The sequence below is a fragment of the Tyto alba genome, unplaced genomic scaffold, assembly GCF_018691265.1.
Source record: "Tyto alba isolate M040663 unplaced genomic scaffold, T.alba_DEE_v4.0 Super-Scaffold_20000042, whole genome shotgun sequence".
Lineage (NCBI taxonomy): Eukaryota > Metazoa > Chordata > Aves > Strigiformes > Tytonidae > Tyto > Tyto alba.
In genome coordinates this window covers 9,726,108-9,744,547 of record NW_024881293.1, presented here as the reverse complement: position 1 = coordinate 9,744,547, position 18,440 = coordinate 9,726,108, and the positions used below count along the sequence as shown (strand labels likewise).

Sequence of the window (18,440 nt, the reverse complement as noted above, 5' to 3'; positions counted from 1 at the left end):
AGAGAGCTCCCAGGCCTCTTTCACCACCATCCAACTTTTGCCCTGGTCTCCAGCTCGTTTTGACCCTGACCAGGCATCCTCTGTGCCGCAGCTCCGGCAGACCCCAGCCAAAGCTCTAGCATGGGCACATGGCTCCGGAAGAATGCCTGTAGGAGAGATGGCATCTTGGAGCAGGATGTGGGCAACAAAGCCCTCATTCTGGCAGAAGCTGTGGAGACAACAGCAAGAGAGAAGCCAGAACCAGAAGTGCCAACATTAACCCCCCTTCTCTGGTTCACCGAGAAACCTCCAGAGCGAGGGGCGTCTCATCTCTCCGGGTAAGGCAGGGGCTGGTCTGGGACACACTCACCTGGGGGGAGGGCAGCTCTTCCAGAGACGTCCCACAGCCCACAGTGCACAGGGAAATCAAGGCAGAGTCCAACATTAGCCAGCAAAGCTACCTGTTCAACCCCATCATGTCCCCTATCTGGGGACGCAGGAGAGGGAGGGAAGTATTTTAAAGTCAGCCCGAAGGCAGCAAGAAAGCAGGCAGCAAGTCATGGTTTTAACCAACCTTCTTATTTCTTTATTTGAAAGGCACAGCTTGTACGTCCTTGATACAGCATTTTCAGTTCCTCTTATTATAGGTCAAGTGATTAAACACAAAAAGCAAAACAAGATCTTTCTAAAGGACTATATACAAACACCAGATTATTATTTAATTTTATTCTTTTTTTGTTCCATTTTTTTTTTTTTAGAAGACACGCTAGCGCACGTAGATAAGAACAGAGAAAGCTGCTGTATCCTCTACACAGGGGCAGGGGCACAGGGAGGGGGAGGACCAGGAAAGGCTCTGTCTGCTTGCCCCTCTGCCCAGTCACCCGAGCCCCCTGAAGCCGGGGGTGCAATGCCAAAGGGGAGTGGGTGGCGGAGGCTCCCCCTCCAGCCCAAGGCCAAGGAGCAGCTGAGGAGAAACCTCTGCGGCCGGAGCATGTCATACTGCCGCAGGACTGGTTAGGAACAGATACATGCAGAACAGCAAGATGCCGGCCTGGTATTAGTGCAGGAGGGGCACGGGGAGGACAGGGACGGGGCGATGCGACAAGATCAAGAGCGCTTGGGGAGGGAGATGGTTTTGGGGCAGGGATCCCAGCAGGGAGTTGTGCAGAAACTGTTAGGATCAAGGGGCATCTTTAAATACCAAGGGGGGAGCGGCAGGTGGAGGGGAGCCACGTGGCACCGAGGAGCTGGGACAGCCGGGGGGCAAGCGGCCCCAGAGCAGCCCAAGCCAGGCTCTGGCTCAGCTCGGTGATGGAGCGGGAGCAGGGACGAGGAAGCCAGGCTGGGCACAGGGAGAGCACGATCGGCCACACGGTTACTGCTATGGAGCTTGCATTGCTGCGGAGCAGCCCGTTCGCGGGGATGGCGGTGGGGGCACCCCCCAGGCGCTGCTGCCCATGGGAACAGGCCTGGCAAGCTGCCACCAAACACAAGCCCCCGCGATTCTGCTGCGCAGCAACTAGAGAGAGATACTGCATCTTGCATTAACCCGCCTCCCCCACCCCCCAGGCAGCCCCTCCCCCCATCCCCCCATTCACTCTAATCCGATTTCTCCCCGTCGTCATCTTGGTGGGCATCCCCGTCATGGCCGTTCTTGTCCTCCTTGGAGAGGTGAGCCTGCGAGCCCAAGGCCGAGAGCGAGAGGAGCCCAGTGCCGGCACTGACAGCAGGGAGGGATGGAGGCTGGAGGCCCACGGGGAGCGGAGTCAGAGGCAGAGCAAGGGCTTGGAGCTGTGACAGCTGGTGAGCTTGAAGCTGCTGCTGTAGAGAACGATGGACAGACAGGAAGACAGGAGAGGGATATTGTCATTTTGAGTGTACTTGGACCCCAGTCCAAGGGCCTGGGCTGCCCAGACAGACTGTGCCAGCAGCCAAGCTTAAACCAGGGACCTCAGGGTCCTGGGAAGCACGTCAGCCTCAGGGGGAGGGAGGGTGGGAAAAAAACTATTCTAGAGTCCTTGAGCTGTGACAGCCTCAAGAGAAGACTCAACAGCACGTCCCCAGCACAACACACAGAGCCCCTAGCCCACAGGGCATCCGGCCTCAGACTCTGGCATGCTCCAAGGATGAGGTTAAAGCCCTCCTGAACTTGGCCAAGAACAGATGGTGTTTTCATGTCAAGGAGCTGCTGCAGTTCCTGCTCAAAACCAAAGCTCCTCTCCTTGCACCCTGCTGGGTTAGGGCAGGAATCCGTGCTCCCCTGTAAACCCATGCCCACGTCATAACAAGTCTAGACAAAACCAGCCCCATGCCAGCAGCACCAGTCCAGCACTCGCAGCCTCATCCCAGCAGAGCTGCAGCACTGCACATGGAACAGACTGCTCCCAGCATGCGAGGCACATCCCCAGCTCCTGACTCCCCTGCCCAGCTCTGTCTTGAAGGCCAAAGGCACAGACTCCCATCCCTCCGAACCCGAACTAAACATGCATCACGTACACGGATGATGGAGTTCAGTTCTGGCGCCGTAACCTGCTTGGCTCGTTCAATGGCTCCCAGGACTTGCTGCTGATGCTGGTGTGGAGAGAACAGAGGCATTCACGGTCACTTCTAGCATCACAGGGAAGGAGAACAGGGACTCAGCCTTGCTGGGTCTGACACACACACAGACATTATCTCAGCTGCCAGCACGGAGATGTCAGGGCACAGAGCAGGCTGGTTAACCCCACAGTTGGAGACAGCTGCACATACTTCATTTGTAACAAGGACCTTACACTACTGAGGTCTACAGTAGTGAAAAGCAGGGAAGGAGGCACACTTGTCTCATTCCAGTTCCTCACCACAGGGTTAAGCAGGTCCCCTCTTACTGCCATCCTTGTCCTGCTCTGCACAGGCCCAGTGGTCCTTGGCCAGAAAGGCTCCAAGGTAGGCAATGCCTCTTACCCTGCCTCCCCTTTCCTACCCAGAGCTGACACAAAGTGAGATCCCCTTAGGAAAACAAGCCCTAAAATCAGAAGCTCTTGGGAAGCTTCCCACCCCTCGGGACACATCTCAGGTCCCAACTGCAGCAGCCAGAAGATGCTGCTGTGAAAGGGCCTAGCACAGCTGCTCCAAACACAAGCAAGAAAAACAGCTGTATCACATACATTAAAAAATAAAGGACAAACTGTACTTGCTCCTCTGAGAGCACAAGGTCTTCAAACACCAGGCCTGTCCATTGCACTCTGGCAAGTGGATTTTTCTTCCCATCTTGGCAGCAGGACAGGGTTGGGGAGGATGAAGGGGTTGCATTAAGATGCAAAAGGATTAGTTGTGGCTTAGTTATTAGGCAGCTATGATCTGATCAGCAAGCCACTTTGTCTTCCCTGGGAACAAGTGGCTTTGAAAAACAGCCCATCCCTCAACCCCACAGCTAACCCAGACCAAGAAACACAGCCTCCATCCCACAGTTAGTCCTGACCAGAAAACCAGCCATGAAGTTTAGCCTTTGTGGGGTTGTGTGGGGAGCTGGACAGATACTGCACTAGAAGTCCTTCATCTTTCTGCTGCCTCAGGCAGCAACTCCTAAGCCCTCCCAATTAATTTCTCAGGGGAGTGGGAGGAGCCCATCAGCTGCATTAATTAATGAGGCAGAGAAACCAGATCTCAAGGAGGATCCATATGGAGGTTTTCTTTTTTTTTTAAATGCCCTCCTCCCCCAGTTAGCCACCCAAAGCTCCCACCACCCATGCAGAAGTGGCCAATGACTCAGGAATCATGGGCAGGAAAGAAGAGAGTCCATCTTTGTCCACAGTCACCACCAAAGGGGACAGACAGGCACATTAGCCACTGCACAGCACCTGAGGGGCTGCTCAAAAGCCTCCAGGCCAAACCTGTCTTGAAGGGCTCGTCCCTGTGCAGGGGCTGAGAGCAAGCAACGAGGTTCCCCAGACCAGGGGCGAGGAGCTGCCTGTGCAGGAGGGCTGTGGCAACTCACTGCCCTGCAGGAGGATGGGGCTTCTGCTCCCCCGCTGCCAACATGGCCCTGAGCCAGAGCCAAGGCTGAGCCAGGGGACTCACCTCTTGCGAAAGGTAGGGCAGAACCTGTGCACAAATCCCATTTAGCCTCTTGACGATTTCAGCCTAGAAGGCAGGAAGAATGCAGAGGAAAGGCATCAGCTTGGGACCAACCACCCTCAGCACCAGCTGCCCCACCTCTTCCTTCCCCAGGCAGGGCCTGAGTCCTCACACAACCCTAAGAAAACACCCCCCCCCGCCCCCAGAAAGATGCTGGCAGCACCCTGGTGCCATGGAGAGGTCACTTCACCCGCAAGGCCCTTCCCTACACAGTTAAATAAATCAGTCCTGCTAACTGCAAAGAGCTAGTTTTCAATATTCTCTTCCCTCTCTGGGTCTCCAATATTCATTTAATGAATTGAGAGCAACCAGAGAGGAAATTATTATAGACCCAGGTGGGGATGCATTGAATTACATTTGCCATACGGACACAGACACATGTGCTGCCTCTGCCAAGACCCCCTGCTCTGCCCCAGAGACTCCCTGGCTCCTTGGACTTCCTAGCCCCAAAGGCAAGCGCTTGCCCGCTGCCAGCCTCCCCGCAGCAGAGCAGCAGACCTGGGGTTACTCGAGGAGACCACAGGGACCGGACAGCTTCTTCACTAGATTCATACAAGCAGGTGGCAAATTTTGGGGTGTTAAATGCTTTCCTCCTGGGAAAGAGGAGATCTACCAGCCCTTCACAAATCACTTTCCAATGGAGTCAAAAGCAATTTAGAGCCAAAGGGTTTAGGCATGCACCAAAACCAGCTGAGGGAGCCCACCAGCACCATAGGAGAGCGGACTAGGCTGGGAGACAATTCATGGGACAGCAGTAATGATTTGTGGCTCAGATCCTCTACCAAGATGCAGGTTTTCCCAGGGAAGCCAGTTTCAGGGGCTTACCAAGAAGGCAATGGGATCAGAGGCACCAAGCACCTTTGTGGGGAGCAGAATTATGCTAAGAGGCTTATAACTGAGGCATGACACTCACACAACTTTGTGACAGGAAGCTGAAGCCAGATAAGGGTCAGACTCAGAGGAGGCTCATGTTGTTAACAGCACAGGTAATTAGCCACTGGGGATAATTAACAGCTTAAGCACCAGTGAGGGTAATGAATAAACTTATCCAGGCTGCAGTATAGTCCCCATCACAAGGAGGTTTTCTTGGAAGGTCTGCCATCAATGTTGCCTAATCACAGCCCAAGAGAAGTGCTCTCTGGTCTGACTGCAGCAAGAGCTCAGGGGGAGCCAAAGGTGTTTTTCATGCTGGGGTGATCACAAGCCCTTCTGGGCATAAGGGAAGGTGGGAGGGCCAGGAACCCATCCTGGGAGCAGGGTGGGAGGGACCCAGTGTCAGCTCCTGCCCTCCACCCCAGGTTTATGTCTGTTGACCAACTCTGAGCTGCAGCTCTAGACTGCCTTCACTGCCTTGTCCAGTGCTCAAATACTTATTCAGGCCCTGGGGAGAAACAGAGTGTGGCTGCAACCCAGGGTGGGAGCCCTCAGTCCAGGCACTGCAATCCTGAGAGGTGGGGGGTCCCTGCATTTCAAAGGCAACTCTGACATTTACAGGTTCATGGCATTTCTAGTTCCTGAAATACCACTAACGTAATAGAGGGCAAAGCACAACAGACGACCTGCCCTCCCCAGGAACTAGAGCATTTGGAAATGCCTTCACCCTACCTGTTTGTGCATTTCAATGTTCAGCCCGTAGGACATCTCATAATACTGCAGAGTGGGAGAGAAGAAAACAAAAGAAATTGTAAGTCAAGTCTCCACCAGGTAAAGTGGCTCCATACAGCAGTGCTGGGAACTATTACTGCCTTCCTAGCAAAGGCTGGGCAAGGATGGAAGGAGAGGCCAGCCCTCGGAAACAAAGACAGCAGGAGGCAAACACAGACAGAGACCCTCTGCAGCTCAAAGGCAGAAGCACCAAGTCCAGGCACTCCCTGCCCGCCCTGCTCCAGCCTCACACTGCTGCAGACAGAGACCTGGGAACTTGCCACCTGGGCCCCACACAACACCCCTCACAGATGCCCTTTAGCAGTTTGCATCAAGGTGAGAGTGAGTGATGCTGCTTCAAACCTGGAAAAAGGCTCAAGGCTCCACAGACTTCATATCCACAGCCAAAAGAGATGTAGCCTGACTCTACAGGCTTTGCCTGACCAACATCCTAAAGCCCACGTGGCTGCTTCAGCAGCAAATGGAAGAGATCACAACTGGGCTTCAACTAACAAGTAACACATCCAGCCGCACACAGCTCCAGCTGTTTGGGAAGAAGCTATGTGGAAAAAAGCCACACACACCAAAAAAAACACCCAGAAAACCCCCGCACAGCAGCAACAGGCAGCTACAGAGCAATCTATTGGCAGGAGAAGCTAATTCCTGACCCCTGGGAGAAGCTGTGTTAAGGCTGATGTCTGAGCGTTTAGAAATCTCCTTCCTCAGCTTGCAGGCTGCAATCCTGATTCTTCTGAAGGGAAAGAAAAATCCACATCTGCGCTCATTTAATTCAAGGAGAAGATCACTGGCACTTTGGTATCAACGCTGTAAGCTTGAGAAGCGCCCAGCTTGGTATCGCCATGATTTTAGTCTGCTCTAACACCGCGGCTGACTCTGAGAGCTTCTTTGCATTCTGAAGACTGAGCAGGAAGCAGAAGCCCGACCCCCAAGCTGCTAATTGTGACTTATTCAAAAATCAGAGCAGCTGTAGCAGCTTTGCACATTCACAGAAGCCCTCCTCTTCGCTTCCCGTGACTCGCTGTGGTGGGGAGCGACAGCAGTTCTGCGCGACTCCAGCTCAGCCACACAGACAAGGCAGGAGCTGCTGCACCTGCAAAGCCTCGTGTTCCAACAAGCAATATCCCTTCCCCTCTGCCGCCGACCTGCTGATGGTAATCGGAATCAATTCTGGTGACTGTCAGCATTAAGGGGGAAAAAAAAAAAAAATCTCTCAGCCACACCTGGAGATGAGTCTCCATGCAGGCTGCAAGGCCCAGGAAGCAGTCATTTGAACAGGGCAGGCTTCCCCATTAATATACAAGGAAAGCTGTAACCTCCTCGTCCCCAGTCCCAAGCACACCTTGCTCCCCACAGCCTCGGAGTCTGGACAGGCCAGCTCCTTTATTCCCGGTCCTAAAGTCCTAACTCTGCTATGAAGAGCTGCTGTATTAATTTCTACACCTTATCTCTTCCTTCCAGGGCAGGTGCAGCAGCTGTCAAGCAGGCACCAGCTCTTCGTTATGGAGAGCATCACAACCTCCTGTTGATTGCTTGACAGGAAAGGAACAGACCACAGCCTTGCCCAGCATCCCTCCTCTCTGCTATTGGGCTTTTCCATGTGTGGGAAGGCCGAGGCATTACCTGGCAGACAAACCATCACCCTGCCTACAAGAACATGGCTGTTTCCTGGCAGACTTCTTTTTAGAAAGTTATAGCTAAGCCTGCTGCCCACACATGGCACCACATCTCATGCTTTTACCAGGCACTGCCCTGGGATTTGCACACTGTGTTAGGACACATGCACCGGTGAGACATGCTAGCGCTTAGTGCCACAGCTCTGCAAGGCTGCCAGGGTCATGAGAAGGTGCAGAGGGTTTAGCTCTCACACAGCAGCTGATTTTTGCTTCCAACTCCCACCAGGCTTCTGGGGTTTCCCAGCTTCATGCTTTCTCAGAGCATTGCTTTGTCTTTCACTGGCCAGGACTCTCCTGGAGTCCCCAGACACCTGCACACCAGCACCCTGCAGGTCCTTGGGTGCAGAGCTGCCACTTCACCCAGGGCACAGGGAATAAGGTCAAGCAGTCAGACAGTGGCAAGGCGAAGGACTCTACCACCACCCATCAGTCAGCCACTGGGCCTATCAGTTTTCCACGTCCAACTATTCTCTGCTACCTCCCCTCATTTCAACCATCCGCCGCATGCAGACAACACAAAAGATCAGAAAGCCCCGTTTTCAGAAAAGTCATTGCCAGCCTTGCCTAGAGACCTGTCGCTCCCCAGGGTGAAGGCTCCCTGCCCGACAAAACCCAGGCCCGGCTCACTGCCGGAGCCCCCACCCACACACTCTTGGCTGCCGGGGCCGGTCCTTACCATGACGTAGTGACGCTGCATCTCCGATTTCTCACTGGCCAGTTTGTCACATTCCAGCTTCAAGCTGAAAAGCCAGAAAACAGTAAGAAAACCACAAACAGGAGGTGAAAGAGCTGATCACCGCAGAGCAGCTGCTTCCTGCAGGGCCTCATCCTGGCCAGGCTGGCTTCTCGAACACCACTGTCCAGACTCCAAGGGACTGTCGGAGCTGGGCCACGCTGTGCTAGCACACTGGCCATCTCAAGAGAGCCTACTCCCACCGACACACCTTCAGGAGAAGCAACACAAGGGTATCCAGCAGCTGGACACTGACCTCCCCACCAGGCAAATCCTTTCGGTGGGAAGAGAAAGCTGGGCAGAAGCAGAAGTGGCTGCCCAGCATCTGGGGACAGCTTCTAACATGGGCCTGTCTGCAGCACTTAAGAGATGCTCCAATACAACTTCAAAACCAAAGCCAGATTCGTTTCTGGATGGTTGGGGAGGAGGCTCAAGTGCAGCATATCCCTCCACAAGGAAGGATTTTTTTCTCTCCACTAGGTTCTTCACACCCTTCAGAGAAAGTGCCGCTGCTCCCAGTGTTTTATGAGACTCCAACTCACCAGCCGAGCAACTGCAGCCAGCATGTGCTGCGGTTTTAGGTTTCAAACAAGAAACAGCTTCACCTACACAAAACCTGCTTCTTCTTGAGCAGATTAAGTCCAAGGGGGGTGGAGTGGAGTGGGGGAATAGCCTCCCTTTCAGCAGGCATGTTTCTTGGACTCCCCTACTCCCTTGCTGGCACTGCCCAGAGACATGGGGTCACCAGGAAATAGCTATTTCCCAGCAGTTTTTCTGCCTGCTTCTGCCAGAATTCCACCACTGCAAATCTGCGATCTGGCTGCCCGGCGGAGCCCAGGCTTGGCGAAGGCAGAGGAGGAAGTCGTGGCTGCATGGCACTGAGGCACATGCCACAACCAGCACCTCTCAGCCTGCCAGGCCGTGGCAGAGGGCACCCGGTCAATTCAACCCAAGAGCTTCACATTTATTTCAGACACAGACACACACAGCAACAGATCATCACAAGCCAGCATTCAGGTCAGTAGAAGTATTTCCACACACACATGCAGAAAAGAGAAAGCTTTTGGATTTAAGTGCTCCCTGCAGCATTTGTCATCCAGGAATGGCAGCCAGAGAGAAGAACTGAGGAAAACTCCCAGCAAGACACAGGAGGCCTGGCAAGCCTCTGCCCGGTCCTGGCCAAGCAGTGCTCAGAGAAGAGAGCATGGCTGGAGAGGGAGGACACATGTTCCCCTCGCTGGGCTCCCAAATAGACACAACTAATCTCCCACCTTAGGTCCTCCTCTAGCCAAAGGTGATCCAAGCTACACGACCGTGTCCCCTCCTTGGTGTTCCCCTTTGGTCCGTGCAGCAAGGCAAGGAGGCAGAAGAATCTGAGCGATTCTTGTGCGCCGTGCAGCCGCCTGCCAGCACGGCAGAGGCTGCGGGGCAGGGACCTGGGCTGGGCCCGTGGGAGCACGTACCTGTGGTACTGGGCCTGCAGGAGCTGGAACTCGTCCTTGATGCGGTCGCAGGAATCAGAGGTCGTGAACTTCAGCTGCTGTGGCAGGTGAGAGGAGCCCTTGAACAACAGGAGACAGCGATGGGTGTCGGGGCGGGCAGCCCGCCCGTCCCACCCGCACAGCGGCCCCGGGCCCGCCCCGGCCCCGCCGCCCCCGGGACGCTTCCCCTCGCACCGGGGGCCGAGCCCCCCGCAAGGGCCGGCGGAGCACCCCTAGGGCCGTTGCGCTCAGGCCCGGGACGCGCCCAAGGTCACCCGCGGGGCCTCCCCCGGGCGCTGCCGCCGGCCCCGCCGCACCGGCTGGGGCGGCTCCACCGGCGCGGCGCCCGGCCGGGGCTGCGGAGACTCCTGCCCCCTCGCTGCCGGCGGCGGGAAGCGCTCGGTCACCGCGGCCCCCGCCTCGGGCCGGCCCGCGCCCCCCGCCGCCGCCCCGGGCCTCCCGCGCCGTACCGAGTGCCGGCTTTGTGGAAACATCATGTCAGGCTGCGGCTCGGCCCCTGCACGGAGCGGCCCAGCGCCGCCGCCCGCCCCCGCGCCCGCTGCGGCTCCCCCGCGCCGCCGCCGCCGCCGCCGCCTTTGTCCGCGCCGGGCCCGGCCTCAGCGGCCGCCCCGCCCCGGCCGCGCCGCTCGCCCCGCGCCGCTCCCGCCGCCGGCGCCTATTGTCTAATGGCGGCTGCGGCTCCGGCTCCGTCCTGCGGCTGCTCGGCACCACCTGCCGCCGCCGCCTCCCCGGGCCGGGCGGGCCCACGGCCGCCCCCGCCCCCGCCGGTCCCCGCCCCCGCCGCGCCGCGCCGGCAGCCGCGGGCACCGGCCGGGCCGGGCCGGGCTGCGGGCGGCCCTGCGCGCGGCGGGGGCGGCGGGGGGCGCCCGGCTGGAAGCCCTGCTCGGCCGCCTGTCTTCACCCGCCCCGCGGCCGGGCCGGGCCGGGCCGGGCCTTCCCCCCCCCCAACCCCGGGCGTCCCGCCGCCGCGCCCTCACCCGCCCTGGGCCCGGGCCCGGGCCGTTGCAGTCCCCCGTACCCTCCCGGGTCTGCAGCCCGTCGGGAGTCGCTTCCGTTCCCCCGGGCCCCTCCTCGCCGCCGGGGCCGGGGCAGGGCCCCGGGCTCGACACTAGCCGCGGAGCGGGGCCCGGGGGCCGAGGCGCTGCCGCGGCAGCTCTTCGTGGAGGCCGCGGGGTTGCCCCGGGACGGGAGCCGGGCAGGGCTCTGCAGGGCAGGCGCCGGTACCTGCAGTCCCCGTCGCCAGGTCGGGGGAGCTCTGGGCAGTGCCGGGTCTCGCCGTGCGATGAGGCTGCCCGCCTTTCACAGCTCTCTAGTGCAGAAGAGCGTTGGCCTACCCAGTAAAAATAATTATCACGGCTCCCGGCATTGCATCTTTATTCCGTGGTGTCAGAGAGAAGGGAAAGCCTTGCTGTTAATGAAGCCACCGCTCCAGTTTCTCACCGATTCTTAAACCTGATGTGACACCGCAGGATCTGAACCATGCTGGCCATGCAGGGAACGCCATCGGATGCAGCTCATTCTCACATCCTTCCCCAAGCGGGAGAATAGGGTTTGTTTACACAGGGGTTTGTTTTGCTTTACTTCAAGGCTGCCTTTACTGAGCAGCAAGGAAGGCAAAAGCGAGGGAATTCACCTGCAACTGGCCCCACACAAACTTCCCATCTTCAAACAATGGCAAATTCTGCTCTGGATGCAAACTTTGGTCCTAAACCTGCTGCCTGAGGAGCAGACCCAGCAATTTGTGTTCTAGGGGGATCGACTGCATCCCCACAGAGGGCAGAGAGGTGGGGAATTTAGCCACAGACTTTATTGCTGGAAGGATTTTGTTGCCATGGGGCCTCTTGCAAACCACACACACAGATGTGCCTGAGCTGAGGCGGGATCAGGTCCTTGGAAGCCAGCCTGAGAATAGCAGGCAGGAATACAGTTGGCGTGTGTGAGCACACAGGGAGCTTTCATCAATTGCAGATGCTGCTCTGTGTCTATCTTTAAAAATCAGTACATTTTCTGATTAAAAATAAAACCCCACACGTCATGACTCCAGCAATGCGGGCTGGGCTGTTGTGGTATTTATTTTTAAAGAGAACAATATAGCAGCTGAGTTATTGTGACACCTTCTGCATATTGTGCAGTAGCTTTTTCACTTTGACATCTCCATATTAGTGAAAACTGTGACAGCTTCATGCCAAGGATTATTAATAGTGCAGGCAGGCATTATGTCCCTGCAGAATAAGGGTTGGAAGACAGGGTAGGCAGTTTACCCGCGACTGGTCAGCATCCTGGTCCCCTTCTTACATGTACAGAAACTGAGCCACCCTAGCTTGGGCTTTGCACAAGGGTGATGAGATGCAGTTTGTAATTGGTGTGTGCAGGAGACCAGACTAGGTCACTGCCATCGCCCTACAAAGCTAAGGCCGCCTGCCTCTCTTTTGAGTTTTCTCTTTAGTGGCAGGCATTGGAGCAAGTCTGGAGCATCTCATGTACCCTGACAGGTTTGTCACCTTGCTGCTGTGTGGGGGGAAGGAAGGGACAATGGGATGCAGAAGTGTTTGGCCCTCAGCTATGTGATGTTTCAGATATGCAGTGCCTGGGTTGAGAGCTTTGCCATTCCTGGCCCCCAGCACCGAACAGACTGGCCTTGCAGGTAATAGTCCCCACTCCATTATAGGAATTAGGTATCTATTACAGAGATGATTATGTTAAGTTCAGAAGAAATGTACAGCATGCAAATGATATACTTTGAATCACGTGTTTGAAATCAGAGGTGGTGGGCTCTCTCCTGCACTCTGCAGTGGGGGTGCTGGTGCAAGGTCCATCCCTGTGAGCCTGTGTGTGGCCACTGAGAAGATTCTGGGCTGGGCCAGCTCATCCTGAGGGGAGCACCCGGAGCTTGGGATCCTCTTGCACAGCCACTGCCTGTGGGGGGTTGTACCATTCAGACTGCTCCAGCTTTGTTTGCAGAAGGGCTCCCATGCTGTTTTAATACGTTACTCCTCTCAGTTGAAAAAACCCTTTGAGCATATGTGTGGGTCTGGGAGGCCCATGTTTACTGCTAGTTTGGAAGAACAGATTATGTATATTCCTGCAGCAGCTAGAGACTCAAACCACAATGTCAACGGCCCTGTGCAACATGTACACACATGTAAGAAGAGATGGCCCCTAAATACATGGCAGATTGTTTCTCCCATTTTATAGACTTTGCCCACATTAGAGGTGCTGAAGGATGATCTGGTGTGCTGTGCTTGCAGAGTAGTTGCTGTCTGTTGATATCTTCCCATCCAGGATATTGCAGAGGTTGGTTGTGATGCAGAACAGGACAAACTTTGAGGTGAGATCATCAGACCGTATGCTCTACCTTATCAGTCCCCTCAGATAAGACGAGGAAGGCAGCCAGGGCCAAAGGCATGTTCCTTACCCAGTGGTCGCTGCTTTTTAGCACAGCTATGTACACACTTTTGCGAGACACTCAAGAATATCTGTCTACCTGCCAAGCCAGGTAGGACCTCTGCTCTCCTTCTCCAGCTTACCCCTACATTGCTCATCTAGATATTATGATTTCTTCTTTAACTTGAATAAATTTTTTTCCAGTTGAGATAAAGCAGCAAAGTTGCTACGTAGCAACCTGAAACAACAGGTATTCCTAACGATGATACTGCCACAGCCATGAAGCATTTGTCCTTGATAAAAATAGGACCAGGCTCTTCCTGTGGTTGATGGACTTCTTTAAACAACAATAATAATTACAAGAGGAGATTGAACTTTCCAGAAGATGATGCAGAGGCACTCTTCCTGGGCTCCAGGCTGACAGTACGAAGCTTCCCTCTGCTCATCAGCATGCACCCTCCATGCCTCTGCCACTCAGACACCCCGCTCAGACCCCAGCCTCAGGAAAGGGCTCACAGTGCCTCTCGGAGGTGTGTCGGGGAACGGGTGGGCAGCCACAGTGCCAGCTTGCTGGAAGCATTGGCCCCATCCAGGCTCCCCAGCAGTGTGGGGGCAACAGGAACATGCATCTCAAGTCTTCCCTTGGTCATGGTGAAAGCACAGGACTCCTGCTCACACTGCCCTGCATTGCCTTCCCTTCTCTTTGCAACAACTCGCAGTTGCTGCCTTCCAAGTAAGAAATGAAATGTTCCTTTATTGGCTTTTATGTTGGCTACAAAATGCTCCATTTTATCTTTTTTTTTTTTTTTTTTTTTTTTTCTCTCCTTACTTTCTTCCAGGAAACACACTAATTTATGGTATAATCTTGGCAAATCCCAATCCAGGGGAACACAAACTCGCTTGTGCCTAGTAAATGACTCTTTAATGGGCCTGTCTCCAGCCAGGCGATGTATCTGCATCTGAAGAAGGGGGAATTATAACCTTGCCCAAGCAGTGGGCCTGCATGTGTCTGCAGGGGTGAATATGGCCTGGGCATGTCAGCAAAACAGTGCATGGAAGACCCTGTTTTAAACACACCCTGGTAAAAGGAGGGGATCTCTACAGCCCACCTCAGAAAATGAGGGTTTTTTCCAGCACAGGAAGGGAGCTCTGAGCACATGTGTAGGAGCTCTCCAAGTGAACCAACATTTGTCTGCTGTGAGGCTGTTTTACGGCAATGTTAGAAAGCTGCAGCTGAAGCAGATGGGTCCCCCCCACTTCCCCAACACCTTGGCCAGGAGCAAGGTCATGACAGCACCCAGGACCCAGGTCTTGCTGCACCCAGGACTGAATCGAGGTTGGGCTGAGCTTGCAGATGGGTTTCCAGGAAGTGTGTCTGCTGCAAGGGAAGCTAGACCATCCTTTGGAAGAGCCACAGAGGGGAACCAGGGACTTGGCTGCCAACGTGGACAGCTTAGTCGAGGGCTTGACACTGCACCCTGACTTGGTGTGGGAAGCTGGCAAAGGGGTCTCCAGGACAGGGCAGCCAGGACACACAGGCTGGAGGAGCTGCCTGCACCTCTCCCGCAACACCCTGCTTGGCATCAGCCTTCCAGGGAGGAAGGTGCTGTGTCCGCCTTTAGTGTTGCTGTGAGGCACTGCAGCACACGTGGTAACCTCACGGCGTGCCGGCTGGCCTGGCATCTGGCCTCAGCCATGCGCCCTCAGGCTGTACCACAGCGTGTCCACACTGAGCTTTGCCTTTCACCAGGTCCTCAGCTTGCCCAAGCCTGTGGGAGAGCAGGATCAGGCTCTGGCTGAGAGCCGGTGCAGGACTGGACCTCTCCCGTGCCTCCATGATGGTCTCCTGCCCATAGAGGCTGAAGCGAAGATCCTGCCATCGCTCCCTCTTCCCATGACATGTGTGTCTGGGGACATCCTTGCTTGCCAGGTCGCCTGGCCACTGGTGCTGGAGCCTGGTTACCCAGGGACTGGGAGTTTATATTTAGCATTGCTAATGGAGCAATAGGCTGTCCCAGTCCCTGGCCCCAGCAGGAAGAGTTCATACAGGGATGTCCTAATGAGACCAGGGAAACTTCCTATTCGTTCCTAAAAGGGGCAGTCTAACAAAGCTGCCAAAAATAAATCTGTTTAATGAAGAGCCTTTGTAAATTATTCAGATATTATATCCCACTCCAGCACTGGTTCAAGGAGAAAGGCTGTACTGACACTTTCTTCTCTGAAGCTCTGGACACAAGGTGAAAGTCATGCTGTCATTGCAATGGAAATGTAGGCTCTAAGATCCTGCTTTTACCCTGAGAATACTGTCTCTTTTACCTGGAATTAAAGAGGAAGAAATAAAAAAGGTACAGCAGCAATTCAGGCCCTGTGACAAGGACAGCTTTTTCTTTCTCCTTCCGCCTCGGGACCACTCTTGAGTCCCAACACCTAAAGCTGACCACATACACAAGTGCTTTGCAGGATTAAGTCTGAGAAATTTGGGCTTCCCTGGGCACTGCACGCCTCAGCGTGGTGTGGACAGGACCTCACTGGAGGTGGTGAGGTTCAGCCAGCGGCTCCTCCTTTGCTGCTCAGTTGTGGTTTGAATGCTGTGGACTCTCTCCAGTAGAAACAGGGCTGAGACCCACCAAACTCATTAAACTTCAGCTGCCATCCATACACCAGCTGCTAACAAATCCCAGTTCCTCCCCAGGATGTAAAGCCTGGCTTTGCAGAGTGCCATCCCCCACTGCCACCCCATATTCAGACATCTGTGAGGCATTTTATAAGGCACAGTGGTTGGCAGCTTGCGAGCCATTAGCCGCAGCCTGCCCCACGCCACACGGCTGGTGCTCACAGGCTTCTCCTCTTCCACCCTCCCTGTTTTCCCAGCCCATCCTCGCTGGCAGCCAGGCCGGCTCCTGCAGCGGCCAGCCCTGCAGCTTGGCTCTGGCTGGGGCTGGGCAGAGGAGCTGCCTGCTGCTGCTCACCGGCAGCCCTGCCGCATACGTGCCTGACTTCGACAGAGTGCGCACAGCAGCAAAACCATTGTGCAAAGTTTCCCTGCTGACTGTAATGTGGAACCACGTGGCTTCCAGTGCTTTAAAGCTGCAGGGGTTAATTCCGTGTTTTGCTTCAGCCTCTCAGGGCTACATTTAGGTTTCTCTTTCTGTGGTTTCTTGCACCCTTCCATCAGCGATTTGCTGTTGTAGACACTCAGCAGGGACTGTGTGTAGGAAGGGGTTACCACCTCCTGGGGCACCAGGAGAGGTGCTCGGGACAGAGCACATCTTGGCCTGGACGAGGATTCCTCGCACAGGTTGCCTGTGGGCTGTTCCCACAGTGCTGTGATGCAGCCCTGCCGCCCTAGAGCAGAGGTTGCTTTCTCCCCTCTCCACAGGCTGCGTGATGGCCGCACACAGACTGGTTGCTGTGACCCAGGTCAGGCCACGCCAGGACCCTGGAAGCATCCCCACAGGCCAGAGCAGAGGCTGGCAGGGGGCTGACATCTGGGCAGCAGGTCCCCACATTGCTGAGATGCCCGACAGCCTATCACCTGCCCCTGCCCCTTCCCTCTTGCGGGAGTCGCTGCTGTGCAGCCGCTCGCGCCTCTGCAGCACCATGGCTGCCTGTGGAGGGGAGCGCTGCCAGCTGCCTGGTTCGCCCTGAGCGCTCACAGCTCGGTGGAGGCTGATCTCACCACTGAGGTCCCGGGGACCGGGCTGTCCGTGAGGCAGTGGCAGTGCAGCCCTCCCCCTCACCACCCACTGTGGCTGGACCAGGGCCCCAGCCAGGGGAGGGGAGAGGTGCTGGGGCGGTCATGGTGCCGGGGACGGCGGGGGAGGCTGGGCGCTGGGCCCCAACTCCCTGTTCCTCTTGTGGGACCCGAGGCCACTCTGTCCCTTATCACCTCTCTTATCACAGGGATTATTGGCTTTTTATATTAAGGTTTCTTCAGATAGCGTAACGCAATCTACCAGATGCCTGGCAAGGGCTTGGCAGGCCCAGGAGTGATTTATAAGCAATCTGTCTCTGTGGTCTCTCTTTCAGATACGGGCTGTTTCCTCCTCTCCCTCACCATCTCCCAGCTATCCCTGCCTCTGCCATTATCAGCCATGCAAATCTCCCCACTGCAGCGAAGGGCTGGAATGAGCAGTGGGGCTGCCCCACGGAAGACAGGTCCTCCATGCCACTGGCTGCCCTGCTGCAGCCAGCAGCCATCTTGCCCACCTCTTGGGCTGGTGGGCACAGAGTCTTTGTGCCCTACCACATTCAGGCGGGTGGCCAACTGCCTTGGGTAGTGAACGTCCTTATGGCACTGGTGGTGACACCAGTGCTGTGGCCATGGGGTCAGGTGGCTGCATCCTGTGGGGGTGTAGCTGCGTCCCCCGGCATGCGCTCCCCCTTGTCCATTATCACATTTCTCATATCTTCCCATGAAACGTTTGCTGCTGGCCTCCCTTGGGAACAGATATTGAGCCATGGCCATTGATCTGATCCTGCCCTCTGCAGTCACCCACAGTCTCCTCTGCTCTGCCCAGCGTGGAGGCAGCCAGAGAGGCAAACCCCCACCCAGTGCCCATCCATTACAACTGCTGAATTAAACACTCTCCTGGGAATTGACGTGAGGGTGCAGCATTTGGACAGCAAGCACAAGGCAGGCTCCCAATTTAGTACAGACACCTTACTCAAGCAATAATTTGAAGCTGTCTCTGAGCCCTGGAGCTGGGCTGGTTCCTGCAGTTGGTCCCGCTGTACCCGCTGCAGCACTGTCTGCCTGGCTGAGAAGACGAAACCAGCCGGTTCTTGCGCTCGGCTTGGACCGAGTGCAGGGTCCCAGTGCAACGGCTGCTCTGGCCACTGCATTCCTTGGCAGATTTCATTACTCATCACTGAGATCCCCCTGCCAAAGGCAGAGCCCTGAGCCTGGAAGAGGGGTCAGAGCTGGAGCTCATCAGCCAGGGCTGGTGCTGGCTGGGGCAGCTTTGTGTGGTCATTCTTTGTCTTGAACTCCAAGGAGCAGCTGATGATGCTGGGAGCTGGCAGAAAGCGTGTGCTACCCTCTCAGAGCTCTGGCAGTATCCATGCTGCTGCAGAGCCTGCCCGGCACATGGCGTTGGGACAGCCTGAGGTGACCTGCTGGTGTCCCCTCGCCTACTCCCAAAGGTGCTCATCTGCCACACGTCCCTGTCCCAGCCCACACGCTGCCCAGCACTCTCTTCCCCCAGTTTCAATGGAGGTGAGCCAGGGCTGGGCTTCTGGGCATCATGGGCTCGCAGGGAGGTGAGGAAGACCTACAGTAGTCAGGGGTGTGGCACTACCCGCCCCACAAACAGCCTTGGCATCGCACCACCGAGATGCTACAATGCAGTGCTGTCCCTCACCCCATCACTGCCCAGCTCCAACTGCTCT

General features: G+C 55.9%; 1 protein-coding gene across 2 annotated transcripts; it reads right to left on the bottom strand.

Moving 5' to 3' along the window:
* Positions 1-542: 542 nt before the first annotated feature.
* On the bottom strand, positions 543-10,398 carry TLE5 (TLE family member 5, transcriptional modulator). 2 transcript variants are annotated; one of them, XM_032993194.2, is made up of 7 exons: positions 10,115-10,398; positions 9,627-9,724; positions 8,107-8,170; positions 5,698-5,742; positions 4,036-4,098; positions 2,476-2,550; positions 543-1,797 (listed from the first exon to the last, which is right to left on the bottom strand). In XM_032993194.2, the coding sequence occupies exons 1-7, from the start codon at positions 10,139-10,141 to the stop codon at positions 1,579-1,581; spliced, it is 591 nt and encodes a 196-aa protein (XP_032849085.2). In that variant the 5' UTR covers positions 10,142-10,398; the 3' UTR covers positions 543-1,578. The 2 variants fall into 2 exon arrangements, with proteins under 2 accessions (XP_032849085.2, XP_032849084.2); XM_032993193.2 differs by having other exon boundaries at positions 543-1,800; positions 10,115-10,394.
* Positions 10,399-18,440: the final 8,042 nt, after the last annotated feature.